Source organism: Saccostrea cucullata, unplaced genomic scaffold (genome assembly GCF_032062105.1).
Source record: "Saccostrea cucullata isolate Sc308-1 unplaced genomic scaffold, CSIRO_AGI_Scuc_v1 ctg1372, whole genome shotgun sequence".
NCBI classification, from domain to species: Eukaryota; Metazoa; Mollusca; class Bivalvia; order Ostreida; family Ostreidae; genus Saccostrea; species Saccostrea cuccullata.
Window position 1 is genome coordinate 30037 of NW_026925653.1, and position 18739 is coordinate 48775.

At 32.0% G+C, this 18739-nt stretch overlaps 1 protein-coding gene and 1 long non-coding RNA gene across 4 annotated transcripts in view; both read left to right on the forward strand.

Moving 5' to 3' along the window:
* The window catches only part of LOC134269514 (receptor-type tyrosine-protein phosphatase alpha-like), a 28685-nt gene extending 12257 nt beyond the window's left edge, over positions 1-16428 (forward strand). The window contains exons 18-25 of the mRNA XM_062751717.1: positions 33-173; positions 306-399; positions 11314-11387; positions 11474-11608; positions 11922-12051; positions 13067-13214; positions 15467-15602; positions 15851-16428. Coding sequence (XP_062607701.1) covers positions 33-173; positions 306-399; positions 11314-11387; positions 11474-11608; positions 11922-12051; positions 13067-13214; positions 15467-15602; positions 15851-15928 — 936 coding nt within the window. The 3' untranslated portion in view covers positions 15929-16428. The remainder of the gene's footprint in view (positions 1-32; positions 174-305; positions 400-11313; positions 11388-11473; positions 11609-11921; positions 12052-13066; positions 13215-15466; positions 15603-15850) is intronic.
* Positions 983-6885, forward strand: LOC134269510 (uncharacterized). 3 transcript variants are annotated; one of them, XR_009992586.1, is made up of 4 exons: positions 983-1098; positions 5559-5651; positions 6483-6553; positions 6798-6885. It is a non-coding gene; the product is annotated as an uncharacterized LOC134269510 (long non-coding RNA). The 3 variants fall into 3 exon arrangements; XR_009992587.1 differs by having other exon boundaries at positions 6483-6550; positions 6798-6883; XR_009992588.1 differs by lacking the exons at positions 6483-6553; positions 6798-6885 and adding an exon at positions 6379-6436.
* Positions 16429-18739: the final 2311 nt, after the last annotated feature.

Genomic DNA, 18739 nt, shown 5'->3' on the forward strand with positions numbered 1-18739 from the left:
AACTGTTGTCAAGTTTTGTTTATTTTTTGCAGGATCAATATATTTTTCTGTATCATGCACTCTACGAGACCTTCAGAAGGAAAAGTGTGTTCATTCCGCGACTTGATTTCGCAAGGAAATTTTCACAAACTGATAAACGAGAGACAAGAAAACAAATAACCGATGAATTCAACGTAACTGTTTTAAAATATTTTTTCCTGCTGATATTATTATTTTTTTTTGTTTCTCTGTTATCTTTATAATGGGATGACTTTGATTTGATATTTATGATGATTCTGAGAAATTTACATTATTTTTTTTTCAAGGATTTAACTAAGCTGAAACCGAAATATGACGCCAGTGACTACAGAAGTGGAAAGAAGTATCTGAATATGAACGCTGTAAAAACGATTCTGCCCGGTAAAACCTCCCGATTTACCCCCCTTTCAAAACTTAAGATAATTCGAGTTGAGATTTGTTTTGTTAGTGTATAATTATCTGTAATGTCTAAATCTTTTGTCTACTTGTTTGCCTGTCAGTGAAACTGTATTTGCTAACATTTTTTTAGAAAGCATATCCTCTAATCCCCCACCCCCAACACACAGAAAAAAATGATTAAACTCAAGAAGTTTGCTACTATACTCTGTCCCACCAAGTTACTGTAAGCACTTTTCGCATAATATCTCAAAATATATAAATACCTTGGCCTTCAACCCGCTTCCGATCGATAGATCATTTTTTTTCCAACCTTCCTCCGTTTATCCGAACCCTCGAGGTCAACCAGTGTAAACACACGGCGGCAAATTCAAAGTCTACGGGGATTTAACATGGTAAACTCGTCCATTAGCGTCTAGAATACGGGGCCGGGAACCAGTTTTCGAAGGGAGTAGTCGTTCTTTGCAAAGTAAATTTCCAAAAAATCGTTAAAAATTAAAGGAATTAATTTAAATTGCTTTTATTGATAATATAACTTTTACTTTGAATTAAAATAGATTTTAACAGCATTTAACAAATTTAATTATAAACTACGAGAAAATAGTCCGAATCTAACGAAGTACAACTTGTGGATAATGGCTGTTGACATGATGATGCAAGCTCGCCAGGCCCAGTGATTAAAACGTAAGTTGTTTATTTATTCTATGGTATTTTTGGAGCTGTTGTTGTTTTACTAGCTTATATACACACAAGAAAGAAGTGTCTACTCTACAAATGCTAAGAATATATATATTTCAAAACGTGTGATATTGCTGACATTAGAACAACAGCTCTCTTGTTAGTGCTCATGGTTAACCGTTCATGTTCTGGAACGGTCTGTATGTAAGCCCATGTGTGAAAAATGTAAAAGGGGTGTTTCTATGATTATAAAAGAACACGAATATGGTTAAACAATTAGGTGAAATAATACCAATAAGAAAATAACAGCTAGTTAACATAGTAACTAAAGTTTAAAAATTTTATTCCTACTTTCATTTTCCAATTTATTATAACATTTCATGTACATGCATTTGGCAAATAAATAACAAGCTAGAGATCTAAAGTGCATTTTTATTTTTTCATTTATGTGTAGTATCAACACCCTGAGGACATCAAAACAGAGTTTTCAATAGATAACACATTTTGGAATTATTTTTCAAAACTTTTTGTAATATTAAAATGTGCATGTATTTTTTCATCAAGTGTTTGGATTGAGTTCTAGTATAATGGTCATTTATGTACATGCATACATATTGATGAATTAATTAGCAGAAACAGGCATAAGGTAGATGAATATGCAGGTACTGTTTCAGAAAATAATGATTTGTCTTGACCTTGCAGTTTAAATGGAAAAGTAATTATATATGTAGTATTCATGAAAGGAGTCCCGTGGGGATCCAGGTTAGGATAGGTCCTCAGTACCCCCTTGCTTGTTGTAAAAGGCGACTAAATGGGGCGGTCCTTCGAATGAGACCGTTTAAACCGAGAACCCGTGTCACAGCAGGTGTGGCACGATAAAGATCCCTCCCTGCTCAAAGGCCTTAAGTGCCGAGCATAGGCCTAAATTTGCAGCCCTTCACCGGCAATGGTGACGTCTCCATATCAGTGAAATATTCCGGAGAGGGACATTAAACAGTATACAATTAATTAATTAATTATTCATGAAAGGAAAACAGAAAAAAATAAATAAAAGAACATGTCTGAATAATTTGATCAGCATAAGAAGTTAAGATAAGCTGAACCATTTCATCTGAGTACAGACCTTAAAATAAAATTGATATACATGTAACATCAGAGGGAAATTTCCATTAATACTAGCTGTCATGCACATATTCAGAGTTCAAATTCTCAGTCTGGTTATCTCGAAAAAAAATTTTGATTGCCCTGTCCCAACCAACTGGCTAAAATGACTCAAAACTTTTTTTTTAATCTCCAGGAAGTAAGTAACTTTTTTTATATTCTGGAGAATAAATTATTAATTTATGATTAATTTTTCTGAGAATAATTTTCTCATATACCTTATTACCTACCAACCTAATCATGAGTTGGGAGAGGGCAAGACTATTTTAAAGCTGCACATGGCCTCAACAGCATCGTTTTTATACGCCCGTCTTAAGACAGGACGTATTATGTTACAGGCTTCGTGTCCGTCTGTTCGTCCGTCTGTCCGTCCGTCCGTCTGTTAGCTTTTCTCGTGTCCGGCTCATAACTTTAATACTATAAGGCCTAGAGTTATCAAACTTTGTCAGCTGATACATCTTGGGTAGAAGGTGTGTCGCGCACAAAAAGTTGGTCGCTCTGACCTATAATTAAAAAGTTATAGCCAAATATGGAAAAATCCTGTCCGGTCCATAACTAGAAAACTGTTAGACTTAGAATCATCAAACTTGGCCAGTTTATGCATCTTAGGTAGAAGGTGTGTTGCGACCTATTTCAAGGTCACTGTGACCTTTAATTTAAGTTGAATTTAACAAAAAAAAAATGTTTTTTTTTATTCATTTACACATTCAAAAAAATGTAAAACTATTGCACTAACCTTACTAGAAAAATGTTAAATCAAGAAAATACATATTTTTATAGCATATACTTGACAGCAATCTATAACAAATATAATGTATGTTAGAGAAATTCCACCACCCCCATGAGTCTAATTATCAAGCACTGGTCAATAAGAATTTTGATAACAGAAAATTGCATGTCAAATTAGAGAGAGAAATTAATGAGTTTAGTGTGAGGAGTAGCTGTAAGAGCATCGGTGCTATCTATATCCCTTGAGTATTGGGCCAAATGGGTAAGCCTGTTGGATTAAAAATAGCTCTTGTTGGCTAGCTGAAGTTTTAAAATGAATTTGATGAGAAGTAATTAAAACAAATTTGATATTGCATATTAAACTATTTTGATATTACATAATATTATGAACTTAAAAATTAATTTTATGGGGGTAGGGGTGGAATCTGCATGTCCATATGAATTGCATATTAACAATTAAGTGTCTGACATTAAATCTAAAAAAAAATCATTGATGTTTTATATGTTTTAAAAATGTTTTCTGGTAGATAGTGCAGATCCAATAATCTTTTGGGAGTAATGAGTAGACAAGCATCCAGTTAAAGATTAATTAATGTGTTCAATGTAGGAAGGCTAGCTGCATGTCTCTTTCATTTCTTCAGAGCATGGTCTTATCTGTATCCTTCGGGAATTAGACAGAAGAACTGTTGGTCACTTTATATTTGATGGCCAGCCTTTTATTTCCGAAATTAACTAGGTATAGATTAAGTTGTGAAGACTAATTTGATATCGTTTAATATGATAGGCATTTGGCAAGGTATAGAAATCTATGAATGATGCAATATTTGTTATAATTATAATAATCCACCACAGGAGATGGATAAACAAATTTTTTAAGGTGTGTAAAAATCATTGAAATCTTAAAATCACTTTTAACTGTTTAAGATACATTGTAATTGTAATTTTTTGACGGGCGTATCATGCTGTGGCGTGGCACTTTATTTTTCTGTAAAGTCCTATACTGCTTAAATGTGAGCTTAATTTGAAAATTTCTGTTTCCTTAATCCCTAGATTTTCATTTAAAGTACTTGTTTTAAAAACCATAGGCCATGCTAATTATACCCCCGGCAAACGAAGTTTGGGGGGGTATATAGGAATCACCTTGTCCGTCTGTCTGTGCAATCGTGTCCGGTCCATATCTTTCTTACAGAGGGACATTAGAATCTACTACTCCACACATAGATTGCCCATGACCTAAGGGTGTGTCATGACCTTGACCCAAGGTCATTTGGGGAACTTCAAGGTCACTGGAAGAAAAATTTCATAATTCGTGTCCGGTCCACATCTTTCTTATGGATAAACTTGGTAGGTTCTCATTTCACACAAAGATTGCCCATGACCCAAGGGTGTGTCATGACCTTGACTCAAGGTCATTTGGAGAAGTTCAAGGTCACTGGAAGAAAAATTTCATAATTCGTGTCCGGTCCATATTTTTCTTATGGATACACTTGGTAGGTTCTCATTTCACACAAAGTTTGCCCATGACCCAAGGGTGTGTCATGACCTTGACCCAAGGTCATTTGGGGAAGTTCAAGGTCACTGGAAGAAAAATTTCATAATTCATGTTTGATACATATCTTTATTAAGGAAAAATTTACTTCTGAAAAACCCAGCGGGGGGTATTTTGTCCCGTTTGGACAGTTCTAGTTAAAATATTTATGTTTGATGTACTCTGACACATATTTTTCAAGGTGGGTAGGTAGGTATCTTTTTTTTGGCTTAATAGTATTGATCAAATTGATATCAAAGTGTCATTAAAAAATTCCAGACTCAGAAATTTATTAATATTTTCAATACACACTGGATATCTAGACAGATGAAATATTTATCAATAAAAAAAATTTAATCTAAAAGCATCCAGTAGAAATCACATACCACAATTTTAAAAGGAAACAGTATCTATTTCTAATAAATAAAACATTTTTTTTAAAGAAATCAAAAATTCAAAGTTCTGAAAAAATGATTGGGTTGGAGTAGTTTTGATGGGTCAGTCTGAGTACATCAAAGAAATTTGTTTATATTGTTGTCCTTATTTGCTAGTACTGTATTTGGTTGACTTGAACTTTGACCTACTTTACAAAGATACCCCAGAAAATTTAAATTAACTAAAGACTTTTGAATATTGAGTGACGGGTGTTGATAATTAACATTAATTTTGTATATGTTTATAAGCTCATAAAACTGTTTTTTTAAACTGTATGATATTCAGTAAACCACACAAACTGATATCTTAAATATTATGAAAATACATTGGGATGGAATCCCACAAAGTGGATCGTGCAGTAAGACAATTGCTCTGAAACACGTAACACATGTAAAATGAAAAATAATTATTTATGATGATTTTAACTTAAATATTCAGTTGAGGGATGCATTCTGTATATGCTAGTAGCATAAAAATAGCTGACCACTCTTAGATTTTATAGATACATCTTTAAAGATGCTAAAAGCAGGTGACATATGTGTTCCTTGGAACACTATAGTTTATAATGAAATTGATGTCCTGTACTCTTTTATGACACTTTATCTTCTTTCAGCAATGTTAAGCTTGATTTAGCCACTGCAGTATAAGGAGAGAAGCAGACCAGAAACCTTTGACTAAAGCAAAGATGATATGCATAACAAAAGCAGTAAGTTTACTATAATATTCAAGATCTTCAAAATATCCTGTCTCTTTTAAATACATGTATTGAGAATGATTTTTTGAAGCTCTGAGCACCTGTCAGATGTGTATACATGTTACAATTTTCCCTCTAATCTTTCAAGTGTATATTTTTCCCTCAGCATTCGTAATCTTCTTCCAGAGAACTACTGGGCCAGAAAAGTTGAAACTTATGCAGAAGCATCCTGGGGTAGTGTAGATTCTAAATTATTTAAATTATGACCCCTGGGGTAGGGTGGGACCACAATAGGGAACTCAAGTTTTACAATGAAATATACAAGAAAAATCTCTAAAAAATCTTCTTCTTGGGAATTACCGGTACTAGGCAAGCAAAGCTGAAACTTATGAATCATTGTGGGGTAGTGTAGATTTTAAATTGCTCAAATTAAGACCACAGGGGTTAGGTTGGGTCACAAAAGGTATAACAAGGAGGAAATTTGGTAAAGAACTGCATGGTCAAAGCTATTCAGGTAATTATAAGTGATGTGGCTCATGAGCCTCTTGTTATATAAGTCGTGATATTTTACAGAAAATTTGAGAAAATATTAACTGCAAATCTGTGTCTAAGCACCTGTAATACTGCACAATCTCACCACTTGAAAGAATAAACAAACATTGATAAAAAGATATAATTATAACTGAAGCATAGAATATTTGATTATACTTTTATTACTTACAAAATTATGTTTTTATAGGTTGAATAATTCACAAGAGTCCAAAGTTTTGATGACCATGCAGAGTCGAGATATTGTAGCAAAGACATGCCTGCATTAAGAAGACTGTTCACTTGATTTTTCAGAATAAAGTGTCAGATTGAAATCCATCTTATGTTGGACTAAAGAATCAGGACATTCTTCTGGATCACAGGTAGTAAGTGTTTATATGAATGAGAAAGATTTTGCTCTTCCTATGTATACTTCAGACTGGAACCTGAAAATGAGAATTGACCAAATATATGTATTTTTAATAAGTAAACAATTCATATTAATATGATGAGCACGATCTGAATTTTTATTGTATTTTTAAATTTCACTTTGCACAAATTTAAAAGTATTTTTATGCACTGAAATCTTTATGACGAATTAAAATGTTTTATCATTATTTTTTTTTTCAGGCACAAAGTATTGACAAAACCAAAGATTACCTGGTAGTCTGCAAATGGAGTGATCATTGGATGAGCCACAACAAGATTTTCCTCGGAAATTTTAGAATAGAGACAATCTCCATCTTCAGTCATAGATGACTGATGTCGACATTTTCTCACTTCTGTTTCATGTCTTTTCTACAGCATGGACTCCAGCATCAATGGGCGCTTGACTTTTATAGACATTTATTCTTCTGATTTTGATCTAATATCCTTAAATATAGGACAAACAATTCATTTATCTTTTAAAATATTTTTAAATTTTACTTAATAAAATGATGAAAACAGTTCAAACAAACTAGTTTATCCTATAATCTAAAACTGTTTTATGTTTCAAGAAATTATAATTTTACAAGACTTAATAAAAATCTGTTAAGGTACTTGGATCCTCAGCCAAGAAGGATAACTCTTTAATTTATAATTATGACCCCCTTCGAAGAAGGGAAGGCATATTGCTTTGCTGCTGTCTGTCGGTCGGTCCACTTAGTTTCCGTTCATTTTCTCCGCAACTGTTGCACATACTGAAATGAAATTTGGTATACAGGTTTATCACATGAATATCTAAATCAAGTTTTGTTTTGGGTATGATTACACCATTTTTGACAGAGTTATGCCCCTTGGACTTAGAAAAATTTCCAATTATTTGCTGTTTCCTTTCACTTTTTTTTGCAGAGGTTGCACATACTGAAATGAAATTTGGTATGCAGATTTATCAGATAAATATCATGGTCAAGTTCTGTTTTGGGTACGATCGTGCCATTTTTTACAGAGTAATGCCCTTTTGGACTTGGAAAAATTCCAATTTGGGGGGAGGGGGGCATAAATGTTTTACAAACATCTCCTGTTCAATTCAGAATCTCAAAATGAAGCTTTGAAAATTAAATCTTTTCTTGCAACAGTTTTCATTTTATCATGATAATGTTTATAACTTCTCAGTGTCCTTTAAGGTTGTTTGAAGTTCTCAGAAAGGTCTTGTAAAAAGTCAAAATGTTTACCTTATATAGTAAAACTCTGTTAAAGAAAAGTCAATGGGACCTATGTAACTACTTTGCTATAACCATAACCATGTTTTATCCGTATAAGGAATTCATTACATTTACATAGCTGGGGATCCAAGGTTACCTCGCTATATCTGTGAAATCACAATATCTGTGTTCGTACTAAACAAGTTTTAGTGTAAAAGTATTTCAAAATTACTTTGCCCATTTTAGACAGGTATAATAAAATGATTCCAAAGTATTTTACAATTTTAAAAACAATTTTCTCAATATTCTACCATAAATAATTTTTAAAGATTCTAGACAAATTTTTGATATAAAATCTCTTACTTAAATTACTTAAATATGAATTTTATTCTTAATTCACATAATAAATAAATAAATAAACAGAAATAATGATATGACATTTGAGGGCAAGACAGCCCCTTAACAATGGGCCGAGACAGAGATATCTCGGCCCCGAGAGCAAGACAGCTCTACTCAGGCCCCAAAAAATAATAGTCTTGTTTCCTGTTACCCAACCTACCCTAATTTTTTGCACCTGACCCTCAAGTTTTTTAGGTTTGGAAAAAAATCTGGAATTTCCATAATTTCATGTTCCAAAACTGAAAAAAAAAATAATGTATATTCAAGTGGTATTTTATGATACACTATATGTTTTAAATATGGATTTTCATACCATACCACTTGAGTCATGCATCAAAAGACAAAATTTAATTTGTAATGAAAATATTGGTCTATGACATGTTTAATTTGGTTTTTTATTAGTTCATATCGAAAATAAAAAGAAATTAAAAAATAAAATAATTTTCCTGCCTACCTACCCAATTTTTTCCAGGCTGGTAGCAGGAAACAAGACAATTATTTTTTGGCCTTACCAGGCGCTGTCTCACCTAGTCCTAAACATCTGTATCAAGGCTGATACACTACTAGGTATATGATATAGGCACCGCATATATGCATGTTTGTGTGCTAGGGAATTGTCAATGATTAAACTTACTTTGAAAATTTACTGGGACTCAAAAATCAAACTTGAGAAACCTGCATTATTTCATACCTTCAATATACATGTATCTGTAGGTACTTATGGCTTAATATATATAATGTACATGTTTGTGCTTTTCTATCTTGTAGTTGCACCAGGCAGCTATTCAGATTCCTGCAATGAAAATTTTGTTCTGAAAACTCATAAAATATGCTATCTGTTAAATTGTTTTATTGAAATAGAGAAGGGAAAAAAATTATAATATATTTTTAAAAATCATAATCCTTCACACTTGCGTTATGTATTTTAATTTTATGTGTATAGGAATATTTTAAATCTTGGTATTGTGTTATATTTAAGGTAAACAAAAATATATATCCTGGGTCTGAATTTACCAAACACCGATATTACAGGAAGGTTTGGAAGGGCAAGGTCAAAATTCATTGGTGACGTAGTTTGATGCAGACAACAAATGTTGTTTAGCTCTATATTAAAAATAAAATATCAACGAAGGATTTATGTGTTCAAAGAGTTGGAAGTATAACAAAGTCAAGGAATACTGTGGTATGTGCATGTGAGGACATCACTTGTTCACATACTGTGACATAGAAACGATAAGATGATACTTATTTTGACCATGTGTTACAGTTTTTTAACAAACTATAAGGAGTTGGATTTATAAGGAAAGCTAAGGTGAAACGTTAAGGTAAGGCAGCAATTATAATTTTAAAAAATCTTAATACTAGTGATATTACTTTGATTGATCTCTAGCTAATGTTACGTTTTGACTGATAAATTATAAAACTAATTTCACTTGAGCTAAATTTGCAGTAGCCTAGCCTCGATTGTTTTATCGAAATGTTATGTATGAATTGAGTCATACCTCTTTGCCTTTATGCAGTGAATAACCCTTTTATGAATCTTTGGTCCCTTCGGTCTCGGTCTGGGTATGAAAGTTTTGTTGAAGACGTAATTTCTTGTAGTATAAATATATACTTGGAAGTCTCGGGCGTTATAGGTTTTTCGGACGTCGATAACCATAGAGCACTCCCGAACGTGTGTGACGTCATTTCCTTACTGACGGCAACGTACGGAAAATTACGAACAATGGATGATCCCCTTCCGAAGTGGTGGCCATTTTGACAATGTTAAATCTCCGTAGACTTTGAATTTGCCGCCGTGTGTTTGCACTGGTTGACCCCGAGGGTTCGGATTAACGGAGGAAGGTTGGAAAAAAAATGATCTATCAATCGGAACTGGGTTGAAGGCCAAGGTATTTATATATTTTGAGATATTATGCGAAAAGTGCTTACAGTAACTTGGTGGGACAGAGTATAGATGCATATTTCTGAATATAGCTTCTCATTTCAATTTTTATAATTTGTTTACATTCAGTGTAATTTTCTTAATGAAATTCATTTGAAATCAACGACGTTCCAATCACTTTAACACATACGGGAAACCTTGTCATCGCACAGTAGAATACACCACAGCAACTGTATACATTTTCGATACTTTGGGAACACCTACATGTATTTTGTTTGATCCTAGTTCATAATAACAACTACCCTGTTAAATAAATGTAAAATATAACAACTGTGCGTTTAAAATTAATTTGTCATTTTTTCCCTTGCGATACTCTTTTGTATTTTTGAACTCTCCTAAGTCGCAAACGTCTCCTACGTCTATTTAGCACAACGTCGTCGGTCCTATAACACACCTGGCCATGCCGGTAAATTATCACACCGCGCTAACGCGCTATATTTTAAAGTCTTATTATTTCTTTTATTACATATCAATAACGTAACTGTTTGATGTATTATGTGTAAAAAGGAGTAATATTTTTTTAATACTGGAAAATAATACGTTTGGATTTAATACATTATAATAACGCAATTTGTTATTATAGTAAACTGATATTGTAAATATACTGAATGAAAAAAAATACGCATGAAAGCATAATATGCGAAAAAAAATTGACTATGTCGTCAAAAATTCTGAAAATTAGTCACAGGTGTATTTTTGTTACTTTATAGTAAAATCGCTGGTCAAAACTACACAACCATGAAATGTATTGAGTCACGTAGGGAAAGTAATAAAAAGGCAAAAAACACGTGCATATTTATGATGACAATTTTGTGATCACATTTAGTAGAGTCAAACGATGCATTAGAGTTATAAACATCGTTTTTGCATTTTTACAGTCTCCAAATGTAAATATTCCCTTTAAAAACGTTTATTTCCTATTTTCTTTAAAAAAATATCTTACTGACTGCAGAGTCGTAATTTTTACAAACACAATAAGAAAAAGCCTGATGTCAACTTTTTTTTTCGTACATGTTAATATAAGTGTAAGAAGTAAAACAAAAGAATGCATGCTTCATCACGGATTTGTTACAGTTAACCTTTATTTACTTATTTTCTCTTGAAGTGTTCATTTGAATTAAATAATATTTTATCTTGTTCACGCTATACATTGAAGCATGATCAATTGTAATTTTAGTTGAACGCTACATCGTTTATTTGTCTTCATCATTGAGAGGGAGGGAACCTTACTACAACGCAGTTTCATTGTCGGTTTGTATAATAAATTCTCGATTTGTTTTAGCTTTATGTTAATATTTATTCAGAGAGAATTTAATTTTTGCTAAATTTTTATTCAGTCATTTACTAGTGCAGAGGAGTTTATTTCTGCGCAACATCCGGTGAATGGAGCTGGAGTTGACCTTCTTCACCTCTTGATAGAACATGCATCCCCGTTTTTGATTTCGATGAATCCTATTGAGAATATTATAGAGGTATCATAAAAAGAAAAATAATTTGAAATCAACAATGATCCTTCTTTGCAATATACTGTAGATTCCTAATTATACTTAATTTTGCGAGAAGCGTCACTCGCGAAAAAATATAACTCGCTTTTATTTATATGGTGGTGAAACATGTGTAAATTCTGTTGATCAACCGTCTATTCGCGAATTATAATTCTCGCGATTTTACGTTAAAGACCCAGTTCGCGATAAAAAGTAATCGCGAAAAATAAGGATTATACAGTATTATGATCAAATATCATTTGCTCTTTTAAAAATCTTTGATACTTTTCAATTACCAAAGGTAAGAAACTGGTTCAATGACAGCGAGAAAAGCACAATTGTTGGACCATTTGGAATAACAAAAGTTGAACAAAAAAAATTTACGGACGGTGTACGGAAAACCATTATCAAAGTGCAAAGAAAGCAGGCAAGTTTCTAATGTAATGAGAACTTGTTGATCTTGAAATGTGCATAGCTCTACTTTTACTTATTTTGCTCCTTTTGAAAACTTACAAAAGCTTGTATAAACATCTGGAAACTGTTTTTCAACAAGTATCTACTAACTTTTTCCTTTGGAATTATTATACAAATAAATTAAATCTATATTCCTCCACAATAAAAACATAATTATTGACAAGTTAATTAAACCGGAAAATATTCTACTGCAGTTTGATTTCTATACTATCACTAAACTACTACCATTTCTTTTCACAAAATTTCTTTTAATATTCGTTATTGAAAAACATGCTTACAAATTTGCAATGGTCTTGAATTTTACAAAAAATGGGTGTATTCGAGTATCTTCTGCAAAGAAATAAAATATAATACATTGTATATGCTTTACAATCAACAGGAAGAGCTAAATATTAACATTATCACATATGTGTGATAAGATCTAGAGGATGTGCTTTATATGAAAATCTTTTTAAAATAAAAAAAATTGGCCATTTTTATGTAATCTAATTCTAGATATTTATTTTATATAACTATTCATATTACGTTATTTCCCAAAATAAACCTTTTTCCTATAAAGTTTATTACATATCATTATATGCTGGTTACATGTTACTGGATGTTTTGTAATTAAGTTTGAATCAACGTGCTATACTTTAAATCAACTAAAAAATTCAAACAGTTCAATCAAGGGGTATACTGTAAATGTGTTATATTTGGCGTGTACAATATTTGGCGGAAATAGAATTTTAAACAAGTTGGCTTACATTGATTTAGCGCTTTTTGAATGTACTTTACAAAAACCTTTATACACAAAGCATTTAGCGATGTACTTGTTTAGCGAAGGCTGCTTTCCGCGAAAGGCGCTTAAAAGAATACACAGTCAAATGTGATACGTTTACAGTATATTGACTTTAACTTTTCCTTCCTACAATTTGAACCAATGACGTGAGTATGCTTTGTGAATATAATTTTTTTTTAATCAGGAAAAAGAAAGTCACAATATCCAAATTTTTGAATGTCTTGATTGGAATGCGACTGATATTTTACCAGAGAGATGTTCAACTCTAATAGAATTAGTAAAGCAGTTTTGCTTAGATAGAAGGAGGAATCCAGAGGGTCAAATAACCATTTTATCACGGTACTTATTTTACGTATTTCTTAATTCTTTAATTAAATTATGAAGTTGTTATTTATCTTGATAAAGAACTTTATTCGGTAATAACCAATATATGCCCCCCAAATCAAACTTTGATGAAGATATATCTAATTAAGTTCTTAAACAGGGGAGTATATGCTGACTTCAAAGCACTGAGTATTTTCATAAGTAATAACGCCATATGTACGTAATGACGTCACAAACATGACGTTAATTTCAGTTTTTTATGAATTTTACAGAAAAATGTACATATTTCGTCGATATTTTGAGTAAAAGTCACCGAGCGCATGTGTGTTCAGGATCAATATTTTGATATAATGTGTAGAATGATAATATCAATGAAATATGTCAATATTGTTCCTGAACAAACTTGCGCTCTATAAATTTTAAAGCTAAAATTGTTGTAATTTTGTCCATTTTGTCCTCTTTCTGAAAAAGGATATAAAATCGGACTAGTTTGTGACGTCATAAAAACAAAAATTGTGAATACACTGCTTTGACACTATAATATTTTCTGTTAATTCATATTTCTCATACATTTTATTGAATTCAGCACATTTCAGGAAGTTTTCAAAATTTGATTTTTGTGGGGGCAAATATATGTAATATACCGCATATAGTTCTTTACAGAGTTTCATGGAGTTTTTTGTTATTAAATGCATATTGATTCATAACCGGATCAATTTATTCTTAATGACCTGACAAAACACAATTAAGTTTTTGCATAGATAAACACATCGTATTTTTAGTCAAGAACTTCAAACTTATTTTCTCAATCTATATAGCGTCTATTAAAAAAATACAAGAAGAGATTTATCGTTTTGTTTATTTCACTGTAAAAATAGAGATAAATATATATTGTAAAGTAGACAATATAATTTTGTTAAAGTTTAATTTGATGTAATTATCCAAATAGGCAAACAGTTGCGGAATTCGGGTAAATGTCCTACTTGTCCTTTGAATTCAAATTAGTGCTTGTTTCAACGCAAGCATCATTTTAAATCCTTAACTAATTACTGTCATATTTACATGTGTACCTGTGTTCTGATTTTTTTCATCAAATAATAAGGTGTCACGTTCGGCCGTTACACTACCTTGTCCCTTTAATTGTGTAGCACAAAAACTAGTTTCATACTGTAAACCAACTTTTATTCGCGTGCGAGAAATATCCGCGACCTCCGCGACCTCCTTTAACTCGCGAATATTAATCGCCGCGAACCATTCATTCTGCTAAGAATTTGTAGAAAATGTTTCCTCGGTCGCGGAAATAAATCGTCGCGGATTGATTTTAAACTGGCGAATCGCGAATAAAAGATGACGCGAATAATAGTTGGTTTACAGTAGTTTTAATGATCAGATAGACTTGTAAATAAGATAAATAAAAATGATACAAAAAATAAATCATTGCAATGTTATTCTAAGATCAAGAGAGCCAAATATAAGAGATCACATATTGGAGATAAAAATATTGCGGAAGCACTGATTGTTATTTAATAGTGTGAGTGGCAACAGTGATAAATGGGGGACAGATCATTAAAAGAGTTCATACTTAATATTAGACTAATTATATCATTGATCCTGGTTATCCTACATTCTTTTGCTTTGGGGTACAAAAGCTTCATCTACCTGTTTCATTTTATGGATCCTCCGAGTTCTATGACACTCAGGTGACCGTTAAGGCTCTTGGGTGTTTTATTAGTAGTTTAAAGATTTGTTATTTGAAATGAAAATAACTTTTGCAACATCTTCTCTTTTAATTTACCATATACTGAAAGATTTAGTTTTTCAAGCCCAAAAATTTGCTGGCTTACAAAAAGCAACCGTCTACTATTGGGTTGGCCTCACAAGGGACACATGGTATACCAAACTACCCTCTAGCTAAGGGACACAATTCAATCATTTCTATATGCTATTAAATAGATAAATTAATATTATTTCGTTAAGGTTTCATATTAGATATATATTTAAATTTGATGTATTTTTCCAGAATGCCAACAACATGCGAGAAATGTTTTTACTCCAAATTTCTTTTGTAACAATTAAATTATCTTTCCTCTCTGAAGAAATATGGTATGATTATATCATACCATTTTTCTTCAGAGAGAAAAGAAGTTTTATTTGATCAACCAGTATTCTTGTATGTAGACATAAACATAAATTAAATACTTATGATTTTAAAGATGCAACGATGGTAAGACAAATAAATACAAAAATTCTTTTTATTTTATCAAAAGGGATGGTGCGACCTGCTGTGGAGTATTTATTGCTGTATATAACGCCATAGAACAGCTACAACAGGACGAGGAGGTGGACATATTTACCATAGTACAGCAGATACAGTGTAGAAGACCGGAAATGATATCTACAAAGGTATATTTTTACACAATAATAATGTTTTAACTTATATGATAATCAAAATTTTGATTTTATTATAAAAATACATGCCTTTATAGCTGTGTAATTTCACTTTCTCCGGATTACATACTTTATCGGATGATAAATAAAACAAAGTTATAAAATAGGTGGATTAAGAGGTGTATTTGTAAACTCTCAATTTGAACTGTATCTTGAAAAAAGTATGGGAAAACAGATAATAAATGTGTTGTTTCTTTATACAGGAAGAATACGAGTTTTGTTACAAGGCTGTTTGTGCATTCTTGGAAACCGAAAATATTTATGCCAACACCTCTAATTGAGACATAACGTATACCGCAAATATACTTACTTATGTAGTGTATTCAAATATATAGATCTTTGTACATGTTCATTGACGGAATGTTTCATGGTTGCAAATGCATTGCAATGAATATATCTCGGTTATCTTTCAGCGATTTCTTAGCAAGAATTCGGTTGTTTTTAACACCTTTGATATGTTGTTCAGATGTATTTGGTGATACTTTTTGTTTGAAAATCAATGATTTACTATAATTTTATTGTAATTGTGAGATATACAAACCACCACCAGGACTTTTTGATGCTTCATTTGAATTATTATTTAATGTTCATATGGACAAGGTTCATCTTTACATAAAAAGTGAATGTTTTAAAAACAGTCTGTTAAATTGCACTTTTGTTTATCCTTACATACAAAAGAATGTATCTGAGTGGATAACATATTATTTTAACTATACGCATAGCTTATGATCTAAGACAATTCCTTAAATAACAGCTTTATTGATATATACATGTACTTGTAAATGTCATACTTGCAATTTTATCTGAAAGTTTCTACATGTTTTGTGTAAAAAATAATTAGAAAATTATTCATTTTCTTGGGGATACATAGAGGCAAGCAATGCAATTCTTTTTAAATCCATTTGCACAGATTATGTACTCTTCATTTTCATAATTTTGATGAGACGACAAGCCACTTGACTGTACTTTGTCCTTAATATGATGAAATTATAATAAACAGCTTTTGAATCAATTCTACGTATTTTATATTAATATAAACCATGTTTATAATATAAAGATTGCTTATTTGAAACCGATTAGAGAAAGAACAACAACAATTATTTATGTTAGACAAACACAACATGAAAACCTTTTAGCACGTAGATATTTTTTTTAGACTTTCCTTTTTTGTAGTTTAAATTTGCTATTTGAATTAAAAATATCCTTTACATGCAGCCTCCTATCTGTTTACTTACCCTGGATGGGACTTCTCATGCACTTAAAGATTTAGTTCAGCAAGCTCAAACAATCGTATATATACTAAAGAAACCCTCTATCATTAGGTTGGCCTTACAAGGGTCAAAAGGCATACAAAACAACCCATTTTATCAGGATTTTCTTTACATTGTAGAAGGGACACAGTTTTTAGCTCACCTGAGCTGAAAGCTCAAGTGAACTTTTCTGATTACATTGTGTCTGTAGTCCGCCTGTCCGTCTGTAAACTTTTTACATTTTCGACCTCTTCTCCAGAACTACTGGGCCAATTTTAACTTAACTTGCTACAAAGCATCCTTGGGTTGGAATTCAAGTTTGTTAAAATGAAGAGCCATGCCCAATTCAAGGGGTGATAATTGAAAATTAGTGAAAATGTGATGGCATGTTTTAAAAATATTCTTCTCAAGAACCACTGTGCAAGGAAAGATGAAACTTATGGGGAATTATCCTTAGGTAGTGTAGATTCAAGTTTGTTCAAATCATGACCCCGGGGGTAGGGCGGGGTAATAAGGGACGATCAAAATTTTACAAAGAAATATATATGGAAAATCTTTGAAAATCTTATTCTCAAGTACAGCAAAGCCATGACTGGTCATATTGATATGAGAGCATCCATAATTAGTGTAGATTCAAGCTTTTTTAAATCATAATCCCGGGGATAGGGCGGGGCAAAAATGGACGATCAAAGTTTTACATGAAAATATGAAGGAAAAATCTTAATAAATTTTCTTCTGAAGAACATTAAAGCCTTGATTGGTTATATTTATATGATAGCATCCTCAGGTAGGAAGTGTTGATTCAATTTTGTTCAAATCATGAGCCCAGGGGGTAGTACGGGGTCACAATGGACGATCAAAGGTTTACATAGGAATATACAGAAAAAAATCTGTACAGAAAAACTTCTCAAGAACAGGAAAACCATGATTGGACATATTTTTTCAGAACATATTCAGGTAGTGTAGATTCAAGATTGATCAAATCATGATCAAATCATGACCCTCGGGGTAGGGTTGGGTCACAATGGACGACAAAATTTAACATAGTAATATATAGGAAAACTCTTTATAAAAATCCTCTTCTCATGAACAGCAAAGCCATGATTGGGCATATTTATATGAGAGCATCGAAAGATAGTGTAGATTTAGGTATGTTCAAATCATGACCCCCGGGGATAGTGCGGGACCTTGCGGGACGATCAAAGTTTTGCATTGAAATATAAGGGGAAAATATTTAAAATTGTCTTCAAGAACAGCAAGGCCATGATTGTGCATACTTAAATCCTCAGGTAGTGTAGATTCTAGATTGTTCAAATCATGACCCTTGGGGGTAGAGTTGTCACAAGGGACAATCAAAATCTTACGTAAAAATATTTGTGGAAAAACGTTTTTAAAAATTTTTCACGGACACAGCAAAGCTAGTTTGTCAAATAAATATGTATATTTTAGTCTCAATATGTAAAAGCGAATTGTTTTTTTTTTACCTGAGCTTGTCCTGTCCTTGAGGAGTTATACTCCTTTTCCTTAATTAATAAATATCAATTCAAGGGTTCTCCATCGTTTGAAATTTTACTGTGTTGCACAGTTTAGTCGAAGCACTAAAATTGAACGGTATTTTTGCGGTCAAATTTGGAACTGAATCACAAAAGAATACATGTACATGTAACAAATTAAAAAAATAATTCTTTACACAAAACATATGGTCGTACATATTGATAAAAGTAAAATACATATTCTAAAAAGCGGAGGATATTCTCTTCTTCGAACTATGGTAATTAATACTATGTTTCAAAGTATACTTGCGGTGATTTTTAAACATTTTTTTTCTTATCGAATTGCCGA